The 27,961-nt window shown below is 43.6% G+C and overlaps 1 protein-coding gene across 11 annotated transcripts in view; it reads left to right on the forward strand.

Annotated features, from left to right (window-relative positions):
* The window catches only part of ATXN7L1 (ataxin 7 like 1), a 236,946-nt gene that overhangs the window by 149,226 nt on the left and 59,759 nt on the right, over window positions 1-27,961 (forward strand). Inside the window, exon 1 of one of the 11 annotated variants that reach the window (XM_037836429.1) lies at window positions 8,396-8,442. The exons of 5 other annotated variants lie outside the window; for them this stretch is intronic. Coding sequence is in view for 2 of the 6 variants with exons in the window: in XM_037836423.1 (XP_037692351.1) it covers window positions 9,438-9,486 (49 nt within the window). In the remaining 4 variants the exon portion in view is untranslated. 5 more of the 11 variants (XM_037836426.1, XM_037836423.1, XM_037836425.1 and 2 more) reach the window with 5 other exon arrangements.

A 27,961-nucleotide genomic window follows, 5' to 3' on the forward strand; every position in this document is an offset into this window, starting at 1 on the left:
TCATTTATTGTATTCATTCAACAAAAATTTATTAAGTACTTTCTATGGCCAGGCACTGCGTGAGACTTGGGGACTACAGTGGTGTAGTGAACGGGATAGACCCAGTCTTTGTTTTCATGAGGCTCACCATCTAGTGAAGAGGAAAATGTATTAACGGACCTCTTTCTGAAATCTAGCCATTGCAGATTCACCTAGTGGCATGTTGGTTGTGAACTGACCTACGCTGGTTTGGCCGTGCAGAACTCTTAGGTTCCTTCTGGTAGAAAAAGTTGCCACCATAGAAGGCTGAAGGGGCAAGGGTTGGCTTCTCCCCCACAATCTCACCACCAGGTTTTTATGAATGTGGGTATCAAACTTAATTCTGCCACGGACACCAACATTTACCAAATAAACATTAATGAACAACTGGGGACAAAGTAGTTCATTCTATGGGTTCGGTAAGCTTGATGACATCCCAGCCCTCTGTCCTTAGAAGTGCTCCAACCATACCTTGCAGGAAAGGTCCACACAAGGCTTCTGCAAGAATATACCAGAGACAGGTTGCTGTTGCCTCTAATCGGCTTTATGCTGTCGTAACCCTCCTATGTCAATGGCGGACACAGGGCAGCCTTGAGTGCCGTCCCTATGAGTAAAGGGACCTCGTTGATGCAATAGGTTTTTGGCCAAGTCACGTATCTTGAATACCTTTAATTTAACCAATAAGAGTCCATTTCTAGCATTCATTATGCTCAGTCACAAGTTCCACCAATAAATGCCCACTTTTTACATTCAGAATGTTAATTAGCAAAGTGTTGATTATTGATCAAAAGTACGGATAAAAAGACATGAAGTAGTCACTTTTGGAGTGTGGCCCTCTCTGATGAATAGCAGTTGTCCAATCCAGACTTTGTATTCTTGATAGTCTATGAACTGATCACCCCTAGAGAGAAAGCCTAGGCTAACAGTTCACACACAATAAAACACTGATTATACTCAAGTACTCTAAAGCACATTATAGACATCATAACCATCTTCCATTTCCCTTCCCTACTTAGATGTGTGATGTCCTGTGTGTGTAGGACTCTAGATTCTTTATGATGTCTACAGTGACAAAAAAATCCTGATTTGCCTGGAAGAGTCACAATTTATGCCTGTTGCCCTTGTCCATTTAGCACCCCCTTTTACTTTCAAAGGTGTCCAGTTAGAACAATAAATTATATAGTTACTCCATCTATAGAAAGGATGCAGTGGCACAAATTAAAGCGAATACACCCAGAAGAACTGGGTTTGAATCCTGTTTATGCCACTCCCAGTATGGTGGCCTGGAGCAAGTTGCCTCACCGTAATAAATCTTAGTTTCCTCATTTGCGAACTGAAAATACTACACTTGCCTGCCCTCCCTCCCTAGTCAATTTTTTGTAAGATGCAAGTTATCCCATGAATGTGAATAAACTTTGTAAAGAGAGCAACACTAATTAGAGTTAGGAATTATTCACACCTTTAAACCCAACATTGTTTTATGCTTTGAATTGACTCTGACTTGGGAGAAAACTAACTTCAGAAAATAGATAATGGCAGCTCCTTTACTTGTCTTCTTGTTTCATAGCCTGTAGCCTGCTTCTACCAAATAAGTAGCTAGCAGAGCCATCTGCTTAGAATGTACATTCCCCTTAATTCCATCAGAGAAGAGACTCTTAAAAATCAAACCATAAGCCGGTCCTGTGCCTTACAACACGTTAAGGAAAAAGTTTTCTAATAATAATTCAGCTTACCCTTCTTTATATGGGTAGAATTCTTCTTTTAAAAGTTTTAAAAGATAACATAACTATAGTGAGAGGCAAGTCTAAAAGTTCGGCACCAATGTACTTACTGCCTTGCTGATGTATAGATGTTGGCCAATGTTCCCATGTAAAATAAGAACTGAGGTGGACAGGGGGTGGGGTGAAAATAGTTATGGTTCCCCAAAAAGAGGTGCTGTTTTGCATAATGAAATAGAATTGTATTTTTTCAAAGTGAAAGTTGCTTTTTTTCTTATTATAAAAGTAACATTGCAGAAACTGCAGAAATTTCAGTAAATTAAAAAAAAAGTAAAATGAGAAAGTAAGTATCTTGGTGTGAAACCTAAACTTTTCTATGTGTATGTGTTTGCCTGTGTTTATAGATTTGTGTATATCTGCATATATATTTTATATTTTTTAAAATAAAAATGAAGTCTTACTGTAGAGACTGTTTGAACCTGGCTTTTTTTCCCTGTAAAATTATTGTGGACACATTTCAGTAAATACAAATCTGTATCATTTTTTATAGCTTCCCAGCATTCCATTGAATGGATGTACCAATAATTTACTTAACTAGTGCCCTACTTCTTGTTATTTAGGTTGTTTAGAGACACAGTTCTACCCATTTTGCTGTAATTATTGAAATGCACAATAATATATCTACTCCACACACACCTTGACACATTTTCAAAATGTTACCTGGAGAAGTTTCATATATTTATTAAACTGTCTTTTATGCATTTAGGTGGAAGGATTTATGACAGTTGAAGTGTAAACTAGGAGACGCTATAAATAATAGGGCAAAGGGCAGCTCAGGGTGGAGTGCCGAGATACTGCCCCTTTGCAAACTGCCTGAAGCAAGGTGAATTACTTTGGAAATAACCTCCTCTCCCACAGAAGCCCAGACGTGGAACTCCACGAAGCAATACTGCTGCCAGGAACCTTTGTCATTTTGTAGCCCTACCCACCTGAACCCCAGTCTCAGAACACACCTTTAAAAAAGAGAAAAATTAGCACGCACATGTGGGTATTTACAGGTAGTGTGCTCACTAGCACCTCCATATCATGAACTCTGCCGTTGTGTAAAGCTCCTTGGGAACGCAGCCAGGAGCTCTACAGCTTGAAGAGGTGGCACCAAGTCACCGTGCTGAACTCCACACCTTGTTCCCAGGGGTACCCTTGAGGCGTTTATTGAGAAACAATTTGCACTTAGTTTATACATAACACTAGGAAGCTTAAAGGTTTGATTTCCAAATTCAGCAAATTAGAACTTTGAGGGGAAGCACTGTGGAGGCAAGCCTTGATAGTAAAAAGAAGTGACACCAGGCTGCAGAAAAATACAAATACAGAGAAGAAAGTGGGAAGCAGAGGCTCATTTGGTGCTGATGTGTGTTTACAAATGACAGGCACCACCCACGGTGGAGGAGCAATCAATTGAGGGAGTTCTGACCAATATTTTAAATGTTGTAACAGAGTAGAACAGAATAGAATAGACTAGAAAACATCAGAGTGCTTTGTAGGTAGTCAAGTTAAGTGTTGTCGTTTGGAACTTTTGCCTCCTAAACATATGTGCGTACTGGGTTGCAGTGTAAGATTCATATCTTAAGTTAGGGTCAAGAAAGTTTGAAAGCTACATTTGTGGGCCCTGAAGTCATCATAGTTTTATAGCAATATATAGTAATGGATGCGCTAGCATCAGCTGGCCCTGAGTTATCAAAAAGGATCAAATAATGTTCAAAGTATACCATTTAAGAAAACAAAGTACTGTGGAATGAAAGTCTTTTGGAAAGATTCCTGTTACAAAGTGGCTACAGTTTGATTTTTTTTTTAAAGATTTAGTATTTCGAATTTTAAATTGAAAGCATTTATATTTTCTCCCTAAATTGGACGACAAAGACAACTTTTAAAAATATCGTGATACATATTTAACATAAAGATACTCACATTCCAGGTATACCTAATAAGGGATAGATGTTATCTTTGTAGTTCAAATTAAGAGGGACCTCATCCATTCATTAAAACATTTATTTAAAATGTATAGCAAGATGAATGCATAAACTGAGTGTGATATATACATATAATGGAATATTATTCAGCCATAAAAAGGAATGAAGTTCTTATACATGTGACAACATGGATGAGCCTTGAAAACATTATACTGAGTGAGATAAGCCAGACAACAGAAGGACAGATGTTGTACGATTCCACGTTTATGAAATATCTGGAATAAGCAAATTCTTAGAGACAGAAAGTAGAGGTTACCAGGCAGTAAGGGAAGAAGGGATGGGAGTTATTCCTTAATGAATACAGTGTTTCTGTTTTTGGTGATGAAAAGTTTTGGTAATAGAAGGAGGTGATGGTAGCACATTGTAAATATAACATATTTACATTTAAAAATGATAAAAATGGCAAATTTTATGGTGTGTGTGTGTTACACAATAAAATTTTTAAAAATAATAACGAAAATACTCAGCAAGGCTTCTGTACTATGGCCTGGCATTGGTTTATGAAGGTAAGTGAGACTCCAAACTGGCTGGCCCTCAAGAAACTTACCCTCGAGTGGTCTAGATTCAATTCAGCCAAAACTTATTCACCTTCCCTACAAAATATTCTTGCGAACTGCTGTGCAGTACTGGTTAGGGCTACCTGAAATCTGTATTCTCCTCAAAAATCCAAGGTAACTCACCCCACCCCACCCCCCTCTTTTGGGCAAAACTGGCCCTGTGGCTTCAGTTACAGTGTCTGATTGTGGGTCCATATCACAAATGATTATGCCAAAAGCCAGTCTCTGTACGATCAGGCAAGCTGGCTTTCCAGGTAACAGGGAGGAAGTAAAGAACATTGTGCTGAGTTGCAGGTACTGACTGAGCAGTCTGTAGGGCACCATCATGGACTGGAACCCAAGAACTAAAGCCTAGCCTGCACCAAGGGTAGCCAAGCTACCAAAGTGCTCATCTTGCCTTCCCGTCTCCTAACAGCTCAGGCCTCCATCTTTTTTTGGCTCCATCCTCTTTTGCTCAGCTTTTTATATACCCAGGCCATGTTTAAAAGACCTTGCTGGTGCCTGACCAGCTTCCTTCTCTGTATGTGTACTCAGACAAAGCTTCCTTCGCTTAGGGGAGTATAAATACCTAGAAATTGGGTAGAGGGACCCATTTTGTCTCCATCAGTGCTGTCAGCCTCCAAGGGAGGAATGTACTGTAGTTACCAACATTTGCAAAACCACCGTTCCCACCTGCATCCTCAAAGCAGTGTGTCTGGTCTGTGGTGGAACTAACTTTGTTAAGCACACCAGCACCATAACGAATCTCAGCTTGTTTTTCATATCCCTCTTAACCCACTTTTACTAATTTGCTACTGTAAGTTTGGCGGCCATGTTCCATGGAATTTCAGAAGTTCTGATTTTAAATAGTCTATCCTGTCTTCCATAAATATAAATATGCCAGTACTTGATCAAACTATGTGTTGTACTTTTTGGTTTTAAAATAATGGTCTCCATGCTCGGAGGAATCACAAGTTAGGTAGAAATACCCCACTCACTCTGTATCTTGTAAGCAAATGACTTTTCCTGCTGAGACTGTTCTAACTTACCCAGTCCCCATATTCTTTCAGACAGCATGGATGCAAATGTCATGCAGCTACCAAAACAACTTCAAATAAACCCCCTTCAGAGCAGAGTGTGTACAAACAGTGAGACACCACAGGCACATCCCACCTAACCACAGAGTGTCCCCAGATGCTAGGAGCACGTAGATTAGATTAGTCTTCAGGACATAGGCTGCTGCAGTGACATTCAACATAAAATCCACCTGACACCCTACTTCCCTGGCCTTTGTCTCTCTGTTTTGTTGTGTTTTCGGGGAGAAAGGAGGATAGGTGGATGCAGAAGCAGGGGGTGGGGGGTGGGTGGGGGGTGGAGAATTTCCTAATCATTACCTCCCGACCATCTCCCCTCCTGCATTCCACATTCAGCCTCTCTGTTCATGGCCCTGGCAAACTTCTCCATTCACCCCTACAAACCCCAGGGTCCTCTGCAGTAGCTCAGTGCCATGTGCCCTGAGGGGATGCCCCAAACTTGCAACAAACCTGTGCGTGTGAATGACATAAGAGTAATATCAGCCCCCACCAGGCTGTGTCCACTCACAGCATGGACAAGGGAACGTGATAGTGGGACCCTTTATTTGATACAATATTTTCAGTGGTCTTTTGTGATGATTAATTTTATGGGTCAGTTTGACTAGGTTTGGTGTCCTGTTGTTTGGTTGAACACTGGCCTAGCTGTTGCTTTGGAGATACTTTGTAGATGGGATTAGCATCTACTGTCAGTTGACTTTAAGTAGAGATTACCCTCCATAACGTGGTGGGCCTCATCCAATCAGTTGGAGATCTTAAATGCGAAGAATTGAGGGTTCCAGGAAAAAGATGGAAGTCTGCCTCAAGACTACACCCTCCACTCCTTCCTCAGTTTCCAGCCTAAGGAATTGGGACCCGAGACTTCAACATCACTCTGACCAGAATTTCCAGCCTCCAGCCTGCCCCACAGAATTTGGACTTGCCAGCCCCCACAATCACGTGAGCCCATTTCTTATGATTAATTAATTAGTTAAAATATAAATATAATGCAAATGTGTGTGTGTGTGTGTGTGTGTGTATATTCCTTTTGGGAGTATACTAACTGATATACTTCTATTCCAAGAGAGCTCAGCAAAGGCATAACTTTGAAAAACACATTGGAGAAGAGATCCACCAAATCACATTCTAAGCGAAATCCCTTCTACATGCAAGACTGTGCATCTTGGACATGCAGTCTACCTAATGTACAGCTTGCCAAGCCTTCCTGGCTTTTTCTTGGGTGGGTGAGGAGCCAGGAATTGGCGTTTGGATGAAGTGATCAACACAAAGGAGGCCCCATTGAAATAGCTCTGGAGTACTGATGTTTGTGGCTCACGCCACAGTATGAGGAGGAACCCTTCTGTGTTAGGTAATTGCAATCCATGAACTGCTACAGAAAAGATGTGGAGTTTTGAGAAAATCAAGGGAGTTGTGCTTTATGATAAAACATTATTGGCCATGTTTTCTGGAAACATAGTAGACGTAAGCCAAAAGGCCTGGCATAGGAGTTGGGAGACCTGGCGTCATTTATAATTTGCAGTGTGACTTTGGACAAATTTCATAGCTTCTCTGATTCTCAGTTTACATGGTTGTGGAATGGGAATAATAAAACCTGCCGTAATTAAAGTGCTTTGCAAAGAAGTGCCATGGAGCACATGTTCGTTCCTGGGGCAGAGACCCAGGATGTGGCAACAGAAAACCTTCCTGGTGTGTGACCTTGGTGGAGTCACAAGGCTTCTGTGAACCTCAGTTTTCCTCCTTTGTAAAATGGGGGTGATAATAACGGCAGGTCCCATCGCACAGGCTGTTTCCAAGGATCAGATAATACGATATGTGTGAATAAGGCCTGTAAACTGTGACGTAGCGAGAAGTATGGCTCACATGAGTTCGGGAACCCCTTTAATGCCCACCCTGAGGACAGGGTCACCTTCCCTGGGTAGTTCCCACCCCCCGCCCGCCGTCAGCCTCTCCCTCCCCTTTCCTTTGTCTTGGATGCTCTGAGTTGCCTTTGCTCATGTCTTGATCTGTCAGGCAACTGCTGCGTTTCATTCTGGGGTGGCCACATTTCACATCCCAGTGAAACAATTTCTGTATATAGCTTGCAATAAAATGTGGGTTCTTTTAGGAGGAAAGGGGCAGCCGCCGTATGGGGTCATATTCTCCACCATTGCACTGGTGATCCTGGGATCAGGGGAATGACATTTCCTCTCCAGAATAAACCTGAATCTGGCCCACAATTACAGTGGCCTTTATATAAACACCCTGTTTCTATTTACTACTTTCCCTAACCATCTGGGGATGGGGCAACTTGTGATTATTCAAGTTGGGGATATATATATTTTGGAAGCAAATTAGTCCACTCAGCAACATAAAACTTCTCACTCTTACTTCCACACCCTAGTTCTCTTTAAATTCCATTTTATCTGGCTGATTGTCTTAGTCCTAAAAAGAGATACTGCTTGATGCATTCTGGGAAAGAAATGGAAAGCCTTGTTGATAAGCGATTTAAGCATCCCTTTTTATTTTGCAAGGTGCAGAGACTTTATTCACTGTCACCAATAAGACAGTATAAGGACTCCAGTCCCGAATAGGGAGAAAGGCGGTCCTCAGCAACCCTAAACTCAAAAGGGGAAAGGGAGACCTTTCTCAGGACTGGGTCTGGCATGGCCAGAAACAGCCCAGGGGACCCCACCCCGCCCCCCGTCAGCTCTCAGTTTGCTTCCTATTCCGCTCAGTGGCCTCACTGCACTGAGCAGGGAACTGCTTTCTTAAAAAAATCCACCCAGCACGTCCCTTTTTTCTCCTATAAGATCTACTAACTTCCAACCTCTCATGTTTCTGCCAGCACCCCAGATATGCACCAGGCCTCTGCTTTTGCAAAATCTCTTAAGTCAATCGTTAAGTACAAGATGCTTCAAGGAAGCACCCAGTTCCTTCTGCTAATAACCGCAGTTTGTCGTGTGACACCCGCCCCTCCCTCCCCCACTGATCTCTCCGAAAACCCCCACCCACCCCACCAATGAAGCCGGTGGACGTCTGTCCTTTATCTGCCAGCATCAACATTTCCTTCCAGGTGGTAATCTTTTGCTTTTGTTATTTAAGTTCTGTTTTATTCTTAATTGTTACCCAGTTGCTTTTGAGCTTGCATAAACAGTTAACAAAAACACAGCGCACGAGGCAGCCGTTTCGCTTTCTGTGCTTGTTGTTCTTGGCGCTGGGTCAGTTCTATGAACTTCTGGTGTCCAACTGGTAGGACCTGAAACTCTGTGTTTAACAAGTGCCCGTAGTCAAAACAGTTGGCGTGTGCAAGCTCGGGTAGCTGGTATTGACTGCAGCTGGTCAGCGGGGGCCTGAACCCTGCCGAATACGGAATCACGTTGCTCTGTTTTGTGGTTGGGCTTTTGTTGTTGTTGTGTAGTCACTGGGGTTTTCTCCTTCCTTTTTTTTTTTATTTTTTGTGATGGCATCCGTGCTAATGTGGATCTCTTCAGGTTCCAAAAGTACAACATGTTTACAGTCGTCGTAGAATCAGATTAAGTTGGCAGCCTGAGTCTCTCTGTAAGTGGTTTTAGTTTACATTTCTTCTTCTAGCAGGATGTTTTGCATAATTTTGCTGATCCTGGGTTATTTATAGACTTTTTGAAGAAACGGGGATGCATGAGAGTTTCTGTTCCAACTTCGGAAAGTGAAATCCGTTTCTGCATTTAAAGAAATGGCAGTGCCTGTGTAGCAGAGGGTTATATGAGCTCTTGAAAATTAATGTCTCCTTCAGGTCATTTGATACATTCTGGGGCATACCCTCTTCACGGCTGATATCTGAAACCCTGATAATTGTCTTAGAACGTGTTGTTTTCCTTTGGTCGGTCACAGAACGGAGTAAAATGAAAGTGATGATGCCATTTCCTCTGGGGCGCTCTGTGCGGGTGGATGCAGTGATTGGGTATTGTTTCCAGCGTCCAAAATGGACTTGGAGTGGTTGTTTGGTCAAACTCGCTGGAGCAGTGTTATCTGACGATCCTGCAGCCTGCACGGGAGCTGGTCAGAGGGATTCACTTGGACCCGAGGGGCATGGGGGCGTGGGCCGCACGGCAGAGGAAGGAGAGCCGAAAGGAAGTTGGTAGGTTCAGCCCCAACAAAATTAAAGTGATACTCAGGTGTTTACAGCGTTAAAAAATAATACTATTACTGCAAGGTGGCATACCGGCTAACACATAATCTGTTTGCTTTTTCTGGCCTGGAGATAGAATGTTTGGTGGGCACGTGTGTGTGTTTGAATGATAACTAAGGCTGGGTGCAGTTGAGAACACTAAGCCAGAATTAGCACTCTATAAAAGGGTTTCCCATAATATTTACTAGAACAGTTGGCTAAAAATTGCCCTGCTTTGCCCACTGAATGGCTGTGTAATTAAATCAGCCCTTGATAGAGTACCTTGAGCACCTCCCATCTCTGTCTGCTGCTCCTGGAATTTGCATGGGTAAGTAGCGCGTTCATCAGCATAATGAGTGTGGAGTCCCAGTCTAATGGTCCAGGATAACGTTGAAAATGAGACACTTCATTGTGCCTCTGGTTAAATATTTTAAACCAAACAAATCGAAAAGGAGGGAAAAAACGATTAACATCATTTAGGCCATGTGGAAGGCCTTCTGAGGAGAGAGCCTGCATGGAGCTAGGTCCTTCGGGTCCCCAGACAGCACCCTCACCCCACCCCCACCCAGCATCACAGACGCACACACTCAAATGAGAATGGACAGTTGGAACGGAAATTTCCAAGGTAGTAAATGTGACCATTAGGCCGAGGCTTGGACGTCTTTTAACTGCTGAGAGCTGCAACGCAGATTTCTTTTTCTCCTCTAGGTTTCTCTCATCCATATGAAACTGAATTTTTCCTCGCCTCTAACCTTGCTGAGAATAATGATGAGGCTGTCTTGCTTTCCGTCTTGTCTTCTCCAGTTTAAAGCATGCCCTGTGCTTTCTCTCGCTCGCCGCACTAAGCTGGCAAAGGATACATCTAGCCCTTTAGTCCCAATGGGAAAAGACTGGCGATGGGACTTGACTTGCCCAGTGGGGCTGGGGAGCTAGAACTCAGGCCTGGCCATTACCCATCAGACAGATCTTCTCCACTTCCAGGCCCCATCTAAACTGGGTGAACAAGCTGCAGTGCTGATGTTAGGAAACTCTCTGTTCTGATTCAAATCTGTCCCCGTGCATGGGGCCTCTGTTGCGCTTCCCCTTACCAGTCTTTCAGGTTGGGACAGGTAGGAAGGACATGAGGCCCACCTTTTCAGGTTTGAGGTGTGTGTTGGTTGTCTGTGTGTCTCAGCCAGCGGTGATTATAAAGCGTCTGATCCCACTGTATAAATAACCTCATAGCCAAGAGTGAATGCAGAGATGTGAACAGAACCTACTGGCCTTTATGTTGGAGTTGGAGAGGGATGGCAGTGAATACTGAAAGGTTTCCTGGTCACCCTCGCCCTAGGGCTTTTGCATTTGAATTGGCCAAATCCGCCCACCCTGAGCTCCTTGGAAAAGTGAAGGCGCTGCTGTTTGCCAGCCTGTCTGTCCTGTCCCCTAGAGCTTGTCGCCCCTCCCAGGCCCTCCAGACATCAGCCTTTAATACTCTCCTTTCTGGCTTTGATTCCTCCATCCCACCAGCCAGGAGAGAACTCAGTGATGTATCTGCTGTTTGATCACTGACCTGGTGTGTCTGGGCCCCTTAGCAGCAAGGAACATTTGTGGGTCCACCTCCTCTCCTGGTCCCCAGGGAAATGCGTCCGCCCAGCCCACACTCGGTGGGAAGCTCAGGGTCTGGCAGGGCCCAGGACTCTGAGAGAGGACCAGGGCATCCCGGAAGAATATGGAGATCATGTGGATTCCAAGCCACAGGCGGGATGAGGCCAGATGGTATGGGTCAGTTCCTCCAACCTGTGAGTCTGCTGGTGGTTGCCTCACTTTGCATGAGTCCTCTCACCCCCAAGGTCTTATCTTTTTCTGGAACAATAGCGTTAATCAGCACCCACAAGGGTAAGAGGTCACATCACGAGAAAGTAAGCTGTGGCCTGGCATCGCACTGTTTCACACCAGCTCTATAAGTCTGTTCTATGAACGTGTGGACCACCTCAGCCTCAGCCTGCAGGGCAGGCGGGCCATGGCAGCCGTGGGGACCCAGAGACTGTGCCCAGTTGGACCTTGCTGCAGTTGGCCCTCAAGACCACATGCCTCAGACCAAGGAGGACAATGCGTGTGAGTGGCAATGGTGTCTGACGGTAGGAGTTCCTTGTCCTCTGCCCTCCATACTGCACTTTTTTCTCCCTGATCTGGTGAACAGGAATGGTTTTAGGTAAAACAGTCAATCAAGCCCAGTCCTGCCTCAGCTCCTGTACATGGCAGCATTGGAGCCCTGCAGTAAGAGGTCCAATGTGGAAATCCATCGCTGAGTTCGTTCCTGCTCACATAGGTGTGTAGAACCAGGCACAGCCTCTCTGTGTGGGTGCACAAAGGGAGTACAATGGAGTGAAGTCCCAAGAAGAGGGGGCCAATGGCTATGAGAGTCTGAGTTAGTGTTAATGTGCCCTGTGATGGTTTTTAGTAACTTCAGCAGCCCACCTGTCTTGAGGGAGACTATTGTAGGGGTAGGTTGAGTGAGGGAAGCTTATGGACTAGTGGGCTCCCAAAATTATCTGACAGGAAGCATGCCTTCCTCCTCGGCCCCTTCCTCCCCCACCTTTCTGGGCAAATTCTCTGATTTGTGAATAGATTCTTTGGTATGGTCTTCTCAGTATCTTGCCTACAATTATGTGTGTGTGTGTGTGTGTGTGTGTGTGTGTGTGTGTGTGTGTGTGTGTGTGTGTGTTTTAATCTGCCCTCAGTATTCATTCCTCCTGAAAGTTGGGAAATCAACCTTAGAAGGACTAGGAGAGGAGAAGGCAGCCAGCTATTGCCTGCTATTTTAACTGCCGCTCTTCCCAGGGGGTGTGGTGGCCATATCAATTCCCCTCTCTCTTCGGCATGGAACGTCTTTGACCCTGAGATGCCAGGGGCCAGCAGATTGGTCTCAGACAGCCCTTTGCAAAAATTTCCCCCACGATCTTCCCTCAGTGAAGACAGTTTCTTTCCTGAAGACACAAACATCCTCAGCAGAGAGAATAGGGTTTCTGGGGTCTGCCTTGAGAGCCCAAAGCCAGATGTTCTTAGAAAGAGCCATTCAGGATGGAAACCTAGGGATTAGTTTGGGTCAAGCCACAGGGGAGCTAAAAACAACCCTCCCAGCCCTTCATCACCAGCCAGATCTTTGCTGCAAGTTATTCAGGCCCTGGTTTCAACAAGGTGATGATGGAGAAACCATGGCTCCCTGCTGCCCAGGACCCAGCCTCAGCTTTGGTACGAGGTGGGAAGCAAGGTAATCGCTGTCAGAGAAGAGATGAAAAGACCTGTGCCTTCTGGCAGCCTGAGTGTATCTCTAGGTTCCTCCTTGGCTTAGCAGGCAGGTTTCTGCCAGTTGAAATGGTATCTTAGGGTTATTTATAACAGCAATAATCAGAATCCCATTCTTTTATGTAAGTTTGCACAGTCTAGCTCAACTTTTTTTTTTTGCAGTTTTATTGAGATATGTTTACACACCATACAAACCATCTGAACTATTCAATCACTGGCTCACAGTATCATCACATAGCTCTGCACACAACCCCACGTAGCTCAACTTTTAAACCTCTTTCATATGCCTGAGCTCATTGATTCCTCCCTACAGTCCTGGAGGGGCAGGTATTGTTAACCTCAGAGCATGGAAATTCTGTAAGAAGAGCAGGATTCAGGCACCAGCTTTTGGATACCAGAGTCATTCCATTGATTTCAGCTGCCTGATGTTTGTATTTGGTTGCCATTATGGAGGGTAGTTTACCTGGGAATTGGAAAACAAGTTTTTTTAATTATATTTCTTGTCGGCAATAATAGGCAACGTTTGATTGCTCGCTCTGTGCAGTGCACTGTCTTAAGAGCTTTACGCTTATCTTCACATTTACTGCTAAGGGAAGCGGCATCATTGGATTTGTCAGAGTCGGTGAGATCCTTACCAGGAAGGTGAAGAAATGTGGGCCAAATGGCAGACCTGCCCTGAATGGCAGGCAGTTCGTGGAGCCACACCTCAAGAGTGCTACTAGCAGGTCAGTGTCACGCGGGCGGAAGTATCCAGTTGCACACTTGGCCCTGTCCTCATGCACGTGGTAAATGATGATTCAGCATGAATGGCATTGGTGACAGGCTTATCAGGTTTTCAGGTGATAGATTTGGAAGGAAGGTGGATACATTAATAGATCAGGGTCCAAAAAGATCTCCCCAGGCTGGAATAGTAGACTGAATCCATCAAGATGACATTTTTAATAGATACCCATGAATACGTGACTGGGCTACAAAACATGTTAAGTAAGACTTGGGGGTGATGCAGCCCTCAGGAAAAAAGTATCCAAACTGGATCTCTAGTTTCATTAATAGGAGAATAAAGTCCAGAATGGACAGCTTATGAGACAGCTTAATGTTCTTCCTTCTGAGTTCCACAGTTTATGAAGAACGGTAGGAAGCAAGGAGGACCCAGAGATGGGAGACCTAGAAGGAGGTGTAAAAATGATGTTTTGTAAGAAAGAGGGCGTTTAGCCTGCAGAAGAAGAGATTTAGGGAAACAAATATTTGGCTACGTGTCACATGAAAGAGGGATTAGATTGGTTCAAGGTGACCCCACAGGGCAGAAATAGGATTAATGTGTGGACATTACAAAGAAGCTCAGCAGCCCCAGAAAGCAACACCTCACCAACCCTGTCATGTTGGAGCAAAGCCTGGGCAGCCCCTTGGCAGGAGTGTTGGAGCAGTTACTGGAGCCCTGGGCCAGGGAGCAGGCGGGGGCTGACACAGAATGATTACCTGTGGGGTTTCTTGCCTATAGACAGTCTGTTTCTCTGTCCCAAATTCAAGGTCTCAGTTCTGGGTCCCTGGCAGATTGATGATCCCTTTGATGGAAATAGAGGCTTTATCAGGGATTAGAAGGTTGATGGAGGTGAGCTATGCCTTAGCATCCCATTTGTAAAATAGCTAGTGGAACTTGTGTGTTTGGTTTGGGGTGGTTTTTTTTCCTTCATCTTCTTCATTATACTTTTATTTTGAAATAATTCCAAACTTATAGAACAGTTGCAAAAATAATACAAACCCCATACAGAGAACTCCAACCTACCCCCATCTCCACCACCAGATACCCAGGTCCACCAATTTTAACATTTTGCCACATTTGCTGCATCATTCTATCTTTCCATCTGTCGATCCATCTAGCTAGCTAACTGACTATTTCTCTGTTTTCTGGAGCAGGTTGCATACATCATACCCCTTGAACACATAATACTACCATGAACGTTTCCTAAGAACAAGGATATTCACTTATGTAAACACCCTAAGTACAATTATCAAGTTCAAGAAATTTGACATTGATATAAAATATTACATTCTATATTCCAATTTTTTCTTATGTCCCAATAATGTCCTTTTGAGCCTTTTCTCCTCCAATCTTAGATCCCATCCAGGATCATGTATTACATTTAATTGTCATTGTCTCTTTTGTTCTTGCTCTTTTTTTTTTCCCCGTTTATTTTACCAAGTAAGGACATTAAAAACAAAACGGCACTCCCCTAAACATTAACAGCTCCACAACCACCTGTCATTACTATTGATACATAAATGAAAGGAGATCCTAACATGGAAACATAGGAAGGCACGAACAGAGTAATCTGAACGTGTGTACTTATATCATATTGTTTAAGACAAATTAAAACTTCTTCATGGACTCAAATTGGCAGTGTTCGGGAACCACTGTCTTAGAGTGCTTGTCTGCGGTCTCCTGCTAGCTGCATTAATTACCTTAATTTAAAAATCGCCTCTTTTAAGTGATGCCAAGAAGGGTTTTGAAGGTGACTCTCAGTTATCCTGAAACTGATTGTTCTGTTTATGGATTGTCCTGGTACTTACTTTCTGCAGATTCCTTTTTTCAGGTAAGATTCATATAACATAAAAGTTACCATTTTAAAGTGAAAAATTCAGTGTCATTTTGTACATTCCCAGTGTTGAACAACCTCCACCTCTATATAGTTCTGAAACATTTTCCTCACCCTAAAAGCAAACCCCATACCCACTAAGCAGCTTTTCTCCACTCTCCCTTCCCCTTAGCCCCTGGCAATCACCCACCTACTTTCTGTTTCTATATATTTACCTATTCTGGATATTTCATATAAATGGAATCATGCAATCTATGACCTTTTGTGTCTGGCTTCTTTCACTTAGCAGAATGTTTTTGAAGTTTACCCACATTGTAGCATGTGCTAGCACTTCATTCCTCTTTATGGCTAAATAATATTCCATCATATATATATATATATATATATATATATATATATATATATGTATGTATGTATATATGTGTATATATATATATGTATGTATGTATATATATATGTGTGTGTGTGTGTGTATATATATATATGTATATATGCACCACACTTTTTATTCATCCATTCATCTGTTGATGGTGGATACAAGTTGTATCCACCTTTGGCTATTGTGAGTAGTGCTGCTATGGACATTGGCCAACAAGTATTCAGTTGGGTCCCTGCTTTCATTTCTTTTGTGTATAGATCTAGGAGTGGAATTGCTGGGTTATATGGTAATTCTGTGTTTAACTTTTAGAGGAACCACCAATTTGTTTTCCACAGCGGCTGCACCATTCCGAAAACAATATATAAGGGTTTCGGTTTCTCCGCACCCTTGCCAATACTTGTTATTGTCCTTTTTTTTTTTTTACTATAGCCATCTTTGTGTGAAGTGATATCTAATGCCATTGATTTGCTTTTCCACAATGTCTGTTAAAGCCCTCTGCCCATTTTTAATAGGGTTGAGCCTGCCTGTTTTTGTACTTAGAGTTACGATTCTAAACTTGCTCCTCCTCAGAAGCTAGGGCAGTGTAAATATTGCATATTACTGTGCTGAGAACTTGGGCCACCTATTTATTGCCTGGGCACCTGAGGTGAGGAGAGAGAACAGAATTGAAAGAGGCCAGGAAAAGTGCTCCAGAGGATCAGACAGCTCTGAAAGAACCAGGCCAAGGAAAGTCATTCCCATCTCAGTCTTCCAGATCATCCTGGAACTCTCAACAAATAGAGATATTAGAAGTCTGTGCACGTTTGTCTCTGGAAAGTCTCGGGCTCCCGGGCCATGGGGCTTGCCCTTTCATCTGTGTTTCTTCTAAGTATTGCCACATCCTGCAAGCCTCTACTGGACAGCCCCCTGGGTCAGGGAAATGTGGCCATGAGCCCCTGACTCGCTAGCCTAGGGCCCTGAGGACATGGCTCACAGCCTCACGGTGAGGAGAAGACTATCTCTGACCAAAACTGCAAATGAACAAGAAGGGAGGGCTGATGCTCCCTCTAACGGAGCTGGGTCAGGCGGGTGGTTGGGTCACACCCCCTCGTCCCCACTCCCTCCATTCCAAAGAAATGGAATTTGTGGAAACCAGCTCTACTTTGTCAACCAGCACAGCTTCCTCCCAATCAAAAACTGATTAATTCCCTTTAATTCTGGGAAGAAGAGGAAAAAAGGAAGGTAAGAACCCAGATGCCCAAAGTCATGTTCTCCCTGGATAATTCTCCTGTGGGAGACTTCACTCTCACGGGCTTTGGTTATGGCTGTCAAGCTGCTAAAGGGACGTTCCCCTTCTGAGGCCACCTTACAGAGGCAAGCAGGCACTCCCTCGCTTATGTGGCAAGATTTGAGATGATACCATTTCTCCATGGTCCGAAATTCTCCCATTAGAGACATACCTCTGAGTCTTGGAAAAACTTTCCCCTGTTATAGGATTGTTTTTATTTTTCCTTGTTAAAAGGTATCCACCCCTTAGCCAGGGAGACTTAGGATCTATCAGGTAATAGCCAGGGTTTTGCAAAGAAATGCTGGATGAAACACAGGGGAGGTCCTGGTAAAAGATAAGAGGATACCAAAAATACATTTTACCTTTTTTTTTTAATATTAAAAAAACTAAAATTACATAACCTAAAATTAAAGTGAGCAGTTCAGTGGCATTTGGTATATTTACAATGTTGTGTAACCACCACCTTTATCTAGTTCCAAAACATCTTCACCCCAAAGGAAACCTCATACCCATAAGCAGTTACTCCCCATAACCCCCTGCCCCCAGCCCCTGGCAACCACCAATGTGCTTTCTATGTCTGTATTTACCTTTTCTGGATGTTTCGTGTAAGTGGACTCATACAACATGTGGCCTCTTGTGTGCCTTTGTTTTTATAGATGCCCTCCATCTGCTGTCCTTTGCCAAGATCAGAGAATAAAGATTTTTAGGTATGCAGAATGAATTAAAACTCCCTTCTTAAATTAATAGTTAACATGGTCAACAAAAGTATTTTTCCATCCTTATAATGTCTCCACTCTCTTAAAGCATAGGGCCAGGTGTCGGAGCGGATTCTGCCCATCAGCTGGACAGGCCCCAAGGGAAGGCATGGAAAGGCCTGTGGCCTCTGCGGGGTGTCCAGGGCCCAGGCCGAGGCCGCAGGGAGTGCAGGGAGCTCAGCCGGGCAGCCCGAGCGTGTCCCCCCCTCCTGTGGGGACACACAGTGACGGCTCTAACGAGCGTCCGAGGAACCCGCTGCCTCTAACCGCACCTCACGTGTGCAGTTCAGAAAAACCCAAGTTTATCTGCCAAATTCAGGATGCAACCCTGACTGTTCCGGGCTTTTCTTTCTGCCTTTCCCTAATCTCATCGGGGCGTGCTCTCTTAAAGGGGAAGTGGTGCGTTTTGACTGGCCAGGCCCTCCGCCGGGAGCCAGGAAACATCAACCACAAGTCGCCTTGCCCAGCCTTGCCCAGCGTGTCACTGGCTCAGCCTCCTTATCCAAACGGCAAGGCCGTCTCCCCGGGATGTGTAAGTGTGAGCACAGGGCACGTTTGCCACACAGGACGGCGTGGGGCTGGGCGCAGGTCAAGGAAGAGAGAGCCTGGCAGGCTGAGCTTGCTGTCAGCCCAGTGTCCGTTTAGCAGAGCTGGGGTTTAGCACAGGAGTGCTGGTAATATGGGGGCTGGAGACAGGGCTGAGGTGTGAAGTGGGGAGCATAGCTGCCTCAGAAAGGGGTCAGGAGTAGGAGGCTGGGTTGGGGACCAGTCTATTTTGGACAGCCCTTCTGGAGGCACAAGCCTCGGGCCCTGGGAAAGAGTGGAATGGAAAATTTTCTAGCACACCTCTCTTAGCGCTGCACAGCCAGCTTCCACGAACCTTACCAACTCCAGGCACCCCCACTTCAGCACTTATGCTCAGCTTAAACTACGTTTATTTATTTACTCTGCAGTTGTTTTTCTCAAACGTTCTTACATGTAATTTGTGTTAGGAGTTTTTTTTTTTTAATTCAAACTTCAAAAATTGCTTGAAAATAGCAACCTGTGTTTTTCGTTCCTTCTATCTGCTGATGGTCCTTGGTCCAGTGTGTGCATGCTGTATTGGTGGCTGGCCGAGCAGACTGGCCCGGTAGGACGACTGGCAGTCTATGTGGCCTGGCTTTCTAGCTGGGGTTTTGCTTCCTGTGTGCCTGCAGACACATAAAGGGGAAAACTCGAACACACACCCCTGTTCGCACCGCTACTAAGTGCCACAGTTGAGTGACCAATGCAGGGAATAGACCTCCTGCTGTGTTTTCAGCTTCTTTCTGCCCCAGGTTTTTGTTTATATGGTAGTAATGGTTGATTTTAAGTCATGTAAAAAGCTTTGTTTTCACCAAAATAACTCAGACCTTTTGCTCCTAAAGAAGGAGTATGAGGGAGGCAGAAGGGGGCTGCAGAGGGGGGAAAAAAGAAGTATGTGTCTCTGTACACATGTATTGGCAGGGCACAGCCACACCCTGCTCAAGACAACTTCCTGTTTGCCACTGCCAACTGCCACTCCAAGGAGAACAGAAATGGTTCCGTTATTAGTGGCTGCTGCGGGACCACAGCAGCCTGTGGGGTGAGTGGTTCTAAGTGACCCTGTGGGCTTCTCAGGGAGCCAAGACCTTCTATTTAGGAGACTGTGGCCCGGCACGCTTGAGATCAGAGGTCAGTACAGGAAGAAAGAAAGCAGTGGTGGCCTCCCCTGCCCTGGCCTGTGTTCCTTAAACTGTGCTCCCATTGGATTCTTAAACATGGAATAATTTTTAATTCAGGAGCAGGAGGAAGGCAGAGAACTGGCTACTTAAGAAAGCGATCACCTGTATTTTTATAAATCAGCGTTTTCATGTGCCAGGGAAACTTACGTGAGGTGCCTAAAGTGAGCTGGCACTGTAGTCAACGAAGGTTGACTGCCTTCCCCGTGTCATCAGTCCTCACAGCATTCATGTATTCAACGATGAAATATAGTGAGTGCCTGCTAGGGCAAGACCTTGTTTGAAGTGCCACAGGCAAAAGAGTGAGCAAGACACCTGCCTCCAGGCATGTCCAGTGGCAGGGCACCTGGACCACTGAACCAGCAATTACAGCAGGTAGTAGGTGTGAAGATGGGGGGCTCAGTGGGCTACAGGAGCACCTGCCCCTTAGGAACCTTATGATGTGGGTACTGCTATCCCCATTTTATGGATAAGGAAACTGGGGCTCAGGGGGTTAAGTTCTTTGCCCAAGTCACAGAGCTAATCAATGGCAGAGATGGGATTTGAGCCCAGATCTTTCTTGTTCCAATGACAGCAGTGTTTGGTCCACATTTTCAGTGATTCCCAAAGCTGGCAGAATCTGAGAATCACCTACGGATGTTTTTTAAAAAATTACAAATTTTCGAGGGATCCTGGCTCTGCTGTCCCAAGAGTGAAAGAGCACTTGCTGTCTGAGGCGGTCTCTGCTGCTTGTGTAAGTGTAGCCTGGGTGCTTTAGCTGACTCGTGCATCCAAGATCCACTGACCCCTTCCCAGAGGTGTGGACGGGGCATGCCTGTGACAAACGCAGGGCTTTTACTCAATTTGCTCATCTGGGTAAAGGCCTCTGACTTTGCCTCGAGACACTAATGGCAAGATTTATTCCAGCTGTATATTAGACCTTGGGACTCCCTGTTGATTGGTCTTCTCCTAAAGGAACCTCAGCCTGTGCCCCTCTTTGCCTGGCTACCTGCTAGCTGCCTGTCACAGCTGTCCCTTCAGTGGTCCTGGGGTGGGGGTGATGTCAGCTGGACCATCTGAAGGTAAAGCCTAAGAGCTTGTCCTAAACCTTGAAGCTATGGTGACTCCTGTGTTTAAACTCATGTGACTTGTGCAGTGTGCATGTTTGGTGGTGGTTGGTGGCAGCAGCAGAAAGGTTACTCTGGTGAATTTTAGGACCGTGCAGGTGGAATTTCTTGTCAACCTCTCCATTACCATGTTGGATCCGGACATGTAGGACCAGCTGGGGCAATTAAAAGACTAATGTTATTAAGAGATTGTGGCTCGGGCTGCAGGCAGCATCCAGTAGACCAGGGAGGGACGTTTACTTGCCTCAGGACCTTAGGGCAGCCGCCGACCCCCTTGGGAGGCTGGGGGATGTGTGGGGAGAGGGCAGCTCTTCTCCACTCTGGGTGACAAAGGTGATAGCCAGCCGGGGACCTGGAGACTGCTGCCCCCACCCTGTCTTCTCCCCACTATGATATCCCAGCATGTGGTAGGTGACAAGGAAATGCCAAAAAAATGAGTAAATGAATGAATGAGATTTGACTTTAACCCATGCTTTTTGTATTTACACCTGTTTTCTCTCCTTTGTCCTTTCTGGTGAGGGATATATTAGGATGGTGGTTGGTTGCCTTGTTTGTTGTTTCAATCTTTTTTCTTGTGTGAATTTAAACAGCTTTAACAAAAACAGAGCCTATTAAACAATACATCCTGTATCTTTCCTTTTTTCCCCTACGTATATAATATATATATATGTTAACTATTTTAACCAAGTCATGATTAGTATCTACATATTATTTGTGATTTTTTATTTTTTATTTTTTTTTGGTTTTGTGGATTTGGGTTACTCTTTCACATACACATTTCCTTAGATTGTCATAAAAGTAACCCCAGGGGTGTGCACATGTGCTTGTTCCCCCACAGATTTACATTTTCAGTGGTTTTTCCTTCTAGGTAGGTTGAGTGTCTTGTGATTGCACCCCTGGGGGGTGATGGAAATATTTCAGGGCCCTGGAAAGTCCCTGGGACTCCCCAAATCCTACCCAACAGGGGTTGATGCCAGAAATTTGCACCTTAGTAGAAATGGAAAATAGAAGAGTAGGTTTTATTGACAGGAAGAGGCAGCGGGGAGGGAAATGTTACCAAGGAAGAAAAGATAAAGAGGATCCTAAGTTAGGTTTCTAACTTCAGATTTATGTCCAGGGCGAGCCTTGAATGTGGGAAATGCTTTCAAGGATCATCAGAGAAGTTGCATCATTAACGTATGGAAGGAAAGGAATAACCCAAGCAGGATGGCATGGTGGAAAGGGCATTGACTCAGCCAAGGTCTGTGTGAGCTTGGTCTTGTTTCATAGTCTTACTAAGCTTTAATTTCCCCATCTATATAAAAGGGGCTATCAGTGTCCACTTTATGGGACAGTAGGGTAAATTACATGAGTTGGTAAGTGTAAAAGTAGCTTGTACACTTCCTGGCACACAATAAGCACTCAGGAAGTGTTGCTTGCCTTCCTAAGTAAATGAGTGGGCATGGGATGACCAGGCAACCAAGAAACCAGCCCAGAGCCCAGGCAGGTGTGGGAACAGAGTTGGCTCAAGCTGTGTAGGCCACCAACCCACACTGGCACTTATCAAAGAACTTCTTGCTCCAGACAGCTCATGTTGCCTGGCAGTGGGAAGGGGGTGAAGAAGGGTAAAGAAGATCTAGAACAGGTTAATTGGTGACAGGCACCTCACTGGCTAGTCAGATCCTGATGTCTTTCAAAGAAATGTTCTAGTCTGAGGAGGGAGTAGGTGCTCCAGGGGAGCCTACAAGCCCAGCTGTACAGGAACTGCTTGGCCTGGCTCTGCCTGCAGCTCATTGCCTGCCTACGACACTTGGCTTTCCTGTGTCTTCATTTTCTCCTCTGCTGAGGAAGGCTGATTCAATATCCCCTCTCTAGCCATCATGGTACTATACTTAGCATGTAAATACAATTGTGGCAAATGAGACCACATGCCAAGATTTTAACCCCAGCTCCTCCACTTAATAGCCTTGTGACTATGGGCAAGTTTCTTAAATGCAGTCTGCCTCAGTTTCCACAGCTATAATCTGGGAGGATAGCTGTCTCACCAGGTGGTTGTAAAATACAGCAGATGTTTGGCCTCTCTCCCTCCAACTCCAGTTTACTTTTGGAAGAAGGCCCCCTGGAATTCAGGGTTGTCCTTTATAGAAAGCATCCTGACTGCAGCTAATAAAGCAGATAGAATCCACTGATAAAATAGAATCAGGCTAATGATTTGCTGAGCACCTGCCCTCAGAGGTGGGGGCTGAAGGCAACTCAGCACTATCAAATGAGAAATCCAGGTGCTGGCCTAAGCCCAAGTGGGATTACACAACCAGGGCTTTGTTTGTGGTGGTCAAAGTCTATTGGGAGGAGATTGGTTTCTTAAAAACCATATTGGAAAATTTCCAGTAAGTTCTTTCTAAAAATGGTTCAGGGAGCCACATTGGGTGTCAGCAGCCAGCTCAGCCACGAGGCTACTCCAGTTGCTTCTGTGCTGAGGTTTTAAATACAGGACAGTGATGCTGCAGCATATGAAAATATCTCAGTGAAAAAGCATGAGGGGGGAGGGCAGGGCTCTGAATATTTACGGAAATGGAATTGCCTGAGAACCTGCTGGATTTTACCTGCAGTGAGTAAGGGGACAGAATGGTGGGGGTTCCCAGGCTCCCCACACCTAACAGAGTTTTAGGATGCCGAGAATCGGTCTCTGCAAGCCCACTGCTCAGCCAGTCTCGGGTTCGCTACCTAGAGTTGCACCTGGATGGTTGAGTCTGTGGGGAAGCAGGTGGTCTTAGAACAGCCAGCTGCTGAGGCCTTGTCCTGGACTCCCTGTGGTGGAAATGGAAAACAGTAAAAGGGTTTCGTTTGCTTGGTCCAGGGCCCTCAACTCTTTGAGGTTGAGGTCTCAGAAGAGTTGGGTCTGAGGCTGTGGCATGGGGCTGCTGACTGGCTGCTAAGAAGTGCCTAAACTCCTAAAAGGTGTTTCTTTCCTCTCCCTGGGGGACTCAGGGTCCTCAGAAATGTCCACAGGCCACAGGAAAGGACGGGATCTAGCCTGCTCCTCCAGCCTCTCTCTATCCACAGCAGCATCTTCTGACATTTCAAGGTAGTAAAGTTTAGAGTAAGACTACCAAGCTCTGAAGACATTCCCAGCTCTGATGTTTCCTAGCTCTGTGACCTGGGGCAACTCATGGTTATCTCTGAGCTTCAGTTTCCTTATCTGAAGACTAGAGATAATAAAGTTACCAGTCTTAAGGTATTGTAATAATTAAATGCTATCAGGTAAATCAAGAATTTAATAGAGTACCTGGCACATAGGAAAATCTTAATAAATTATTACTATTGGCCAAAGGACAGAGAGCAAGACCAGAGGTTGCCAACCCAAAATCAATTACTCAGGTTGTTATTGATGTATTATTGGACATATAATTTTGCATAGATGTTCTGACAGTGATTTTCTGTTTTCACTTCAGTAGGTAAGTGGTGCTTATAGTCAACATTGGCACGGTAGATTGGTTTTGTCTTTGTGTCGAACAGCCTGGAAAGAAATGTGTAGCAAGAGCTATAAACTTTCACAGCCATTCACTTGGGGAACCATACCTCAATGAAATAATCCTAAATCACTTTTTACAGAAACTGTTAAAAAAAAAAAAGAGAGAGAGAGAGAGACCTTGACTCTTGAAGACAATTGTATAGTGATGTAGCTTACAAGGGTGACAGTGTGATTGTGAAAGCCTTTTAGATCACACTCCCTTTCTGCGTGGATGAGTAGAAAAATGGGGACAAAAACTAAATGAAAAATAGGGTCGGATGGGGGGATGATTTGGGTGTTCTTTTTCACTTTTATTTTTTATTCTGATTCTGATTCTTTCTGGTGTAAGGAAAATGTTCAAAAATAGATTGGGGTGATGAATGCATAACTATATGACAGTGCTGTTAACAGTTGATTGTACACCACAGATGATTGTATGGTATGTGAATATATCTCAATAAAACTGAATTTAATTAAAAAAATCGTAGGAGCCAACTGAAAGAGCCCCCAATGGCCAAAGTTGGAACAATTTGAGTATCAAAGTAAATAAAGTAGTATTGGATTAAAATAAATATAAATTAAAAAAAGAGAGAGAGAAAGAAAAAGACAATCACACACATACACACAGACACACACACACAAATGCCAGACCATAAGTAGAATATAAGAGAGTAGTTAAATAATAATCTTCATCATGTTAATGTGATTGAATATTCCCTATATAAAATGACAAATATGTGGGAATTAGAAATATATGTATAGAATATGTTAGTTGAAAAAGAAAAGTCCAAAATATCATCAATTAATATGTCTTTGTACATTAACAAAGTCTGGGGAAATGTGGAGGGAAAAGATCTTTTCTCTAAAATTATTAGTCTATAAAATATTTTAAGGGTGAGTGAAGAATTATAATTTGTCCTGTGCAGGGCAAATGGAAGTAGAATACTTATAGGAATCTACCTAAGGTAGGCCCTTGACTCAAACAGAAAATAATGGTGAAGTCCAAAGTGGGCAGGGGCTTATATCAGAATCTGGTGAGATTTACCCAGAGAAATTCCACCTGCGCAACCACATCTTCTTACAAGAAACTAAGACCCTACCTTCTCCTGTCACCAGCCCACCCCCTCCGCCAAAGGACAAAACTGTCTCAACAGTCACCAACAGGCTGGTCTTCACAGATCGAATAGGAATTGGGTATTTCAGTGAAATCTGCTCACCCTCCCCTACCTGAGATATCAATTTGACCCATTTGCAAAAGCTCACCTGAAGTTCGCCGCCTTAGTAAAGCCCTGATCGCTCTGGCCGTACTAGTTTTCTCCCCACTTTAAATTCTTACATTGCACCAGTAACATGCAAGCTTGTTCACAGCTCAGGAGACAGAAATCACACATCTCTTTGTGGGATACCTCATTCAAAAAGAACAAGGAACAGTTCCAAAAAAGGAAATACTACTTTAGTCTATTGCCATTCAAAATCACACATGAAAAAAAAAAATGAAGGGTGAAAGTCTGTCTTCAGGTTTCCATTAATCTTTCATAAGCAACTTGTTCTTTCAGTGGGTCATTTAAGAAGAATTTATGGAACTAAAGTATAAAGGCAAGAGAAAACATTTATCCACTGGTTTTTTTCTGTAACTTTGGCAACAGAACATGTGGGCCAGGTTCACTAACCAGAATTCTCTGAGAAGGTAGTTTACAATCACTGGTCTGACCCATTGTGTTTGACCCTTAAGGTAAATTATCTTTTTTATATATAATTTTTATCTATAGATATATATGTGTGTGCATGTATATATTTATATCCTAAAATTTCCCCTTTTAACTATATTCAAATACATAATTCAGTGCTGTTAATTACATTCACCATATTGGGCTACCATCACCACCATCACTCACCAAAACTTGCCCATCGTCCCAAATACAAAACTCTACATTTTAAGCCTTAACTCCCTATTCCTTTCCCCAGCCCTGTCCTTTGGTAACAGGGACTCTAAATCTATGAGTTTGCTTATTCTAATTATTTCATATCAGTGAGCTCACACAATAGTTGTCCTTTTTTGTCTGGCTTATTTCATTAAACACGATGTCCTCAAGGTTCATGCATGTTGTTGCATATATCAGGACTTCATTCCTCTTTATGGTTGAATAATATTCCATGGAGTGTGTATACCACATTTTGTTTATCCATTCATTGGTTGATAGACACATGAGTTGCTTTCATCTTTTGGCAATTGTGAATAATGCCACTATGAACATCAGTGTGCAAATACCTGTTCGAGTCCCTGCTTTCAAGTCTTTTAGCAACATACCTAGAAGTGGGATTGCTGGGTCATATAATTCTATACTTAACTCTCTGAGGAACCACCAAAATGTTTTCCACAGTGGCTGCACCATTTTACATTACCCCCAGCAATGAATGTGTGTTCCTGTTTCTCCACATCCTCTTCAACGCTTATAATTTTGTGTTTTTTTTTTTTAATAGTAGGCATTGTAATTTTTTTTTTTTTTTAATAGTAGGCATTCTAGTAGGTGCTAAATGGTATCTCATTGTGGTTTTTATTTGCATTTCCCTAATGGCTAATGATGGTGAGAATCTTTTCATGTGCTTTTTGGCCATTTGTATATCTGTTCTTTGGAGAAATATCTTTTCAAGTCTTTTGCCCATTTTTTTAACTGGGTTCTCTGTCATTTTGTTGTTGTGATGAAGAATTTCTTTATATATTCCAGATATTAAACCCTTATTGGATATGTGGTTTCCAAATATTTTCTCCTATTGAGTAGGCTGCCTTTTCACTTGCTGGACAAAGTCCTTTGAGGCACAAACGTTTTTAATTCTGATGTGGTCCATTTACCTATTTTTTTCTTTTGTTGCTTGTGATTTGGGTGTAAAGTTCAAGAAACCTTTGCCAACAAAAGGCCCTAAAGTTGCTTCCCTGTGTTCTCATCTAAGAGTTTTATAGTTCTAGCTCTTATATTTAGGTCTTTGACCCATTTTTAGTTGATTTTCGAATATGTTGCAAGGTGGAGATTGACCTTTATTCTTCAGTTTTACTGGTACCATTTGTTGAGAAGACTATTCTTTTCCAATTACGTGGTCTTTTCCCCTTTATCAAAAATCAGTTGGCCATAAATGTGATGGTTTATTTCTGAGCTCTCAATTCAATTCCATAGGTCTATATGTCTGTCCTTGTGCCAGTACCATGCTGTTTTGATTACTGTGGCTTTGTAATAAGTTTTAAGATCAGGAAGTGTGAGTCCTCCAAATTCCTTCTTTTTCAATATGGCCTTGGATATTTGGGGCCCCTTACCATTCCAGATAAATTTGATGATTGGCTTTTCCATTTCTGCAAAGAAGATTGTTGGAATTTGATTGGTATTGTGTTGAATCTGTAAATCGCATTGGGTAGAATTGACATCTTAACAATAGTTAGTCTTCCATTCCATGAACATGGAATGTCCTTCCATTTATTTAGGTCTTCTTTGATTCCTTTTAGCAATGTTTTGTCATTTTCTAAGTACAAATCCTTTACATCCTTGGTTTGATTTAATCTCTTTGTTGCTATTGTAAATGGAATTTTTTCCTTAATATCTTCTTCTGATTGTTTATTGCTAGTGTATAGAAACAGTACTGATTTGGGGGTGTTGACTTGTACACCGCCACTTTGCCAAATTCATTTATTAGCTCTAGGAGATTTGGGGGAATTTTTCAGGATCTTCTCTATGTAGGATCATGTCATCTGCAAATAGGGAAACTTTTATTTCTTCCTTTCCAATTTTGATGCCTTTTATTTTCTTTTTCTTGCCTAATTGCTCTGGCAAGAACTTCCAGGA

Source organism: Choloepus didactylus, chromosome 5, assembly GCF_015220235.1.
Source record: "Choloepus didactylus isolate mChoDid1 chromosome 5, mChoDid1.pri, whole genome shotgun sequence".
NCBI lineage: Eukaryota > Metazoa > Chordata > Mammalia > Pilosa > Megalonychidae > Choloepus > Choloepus didactylus.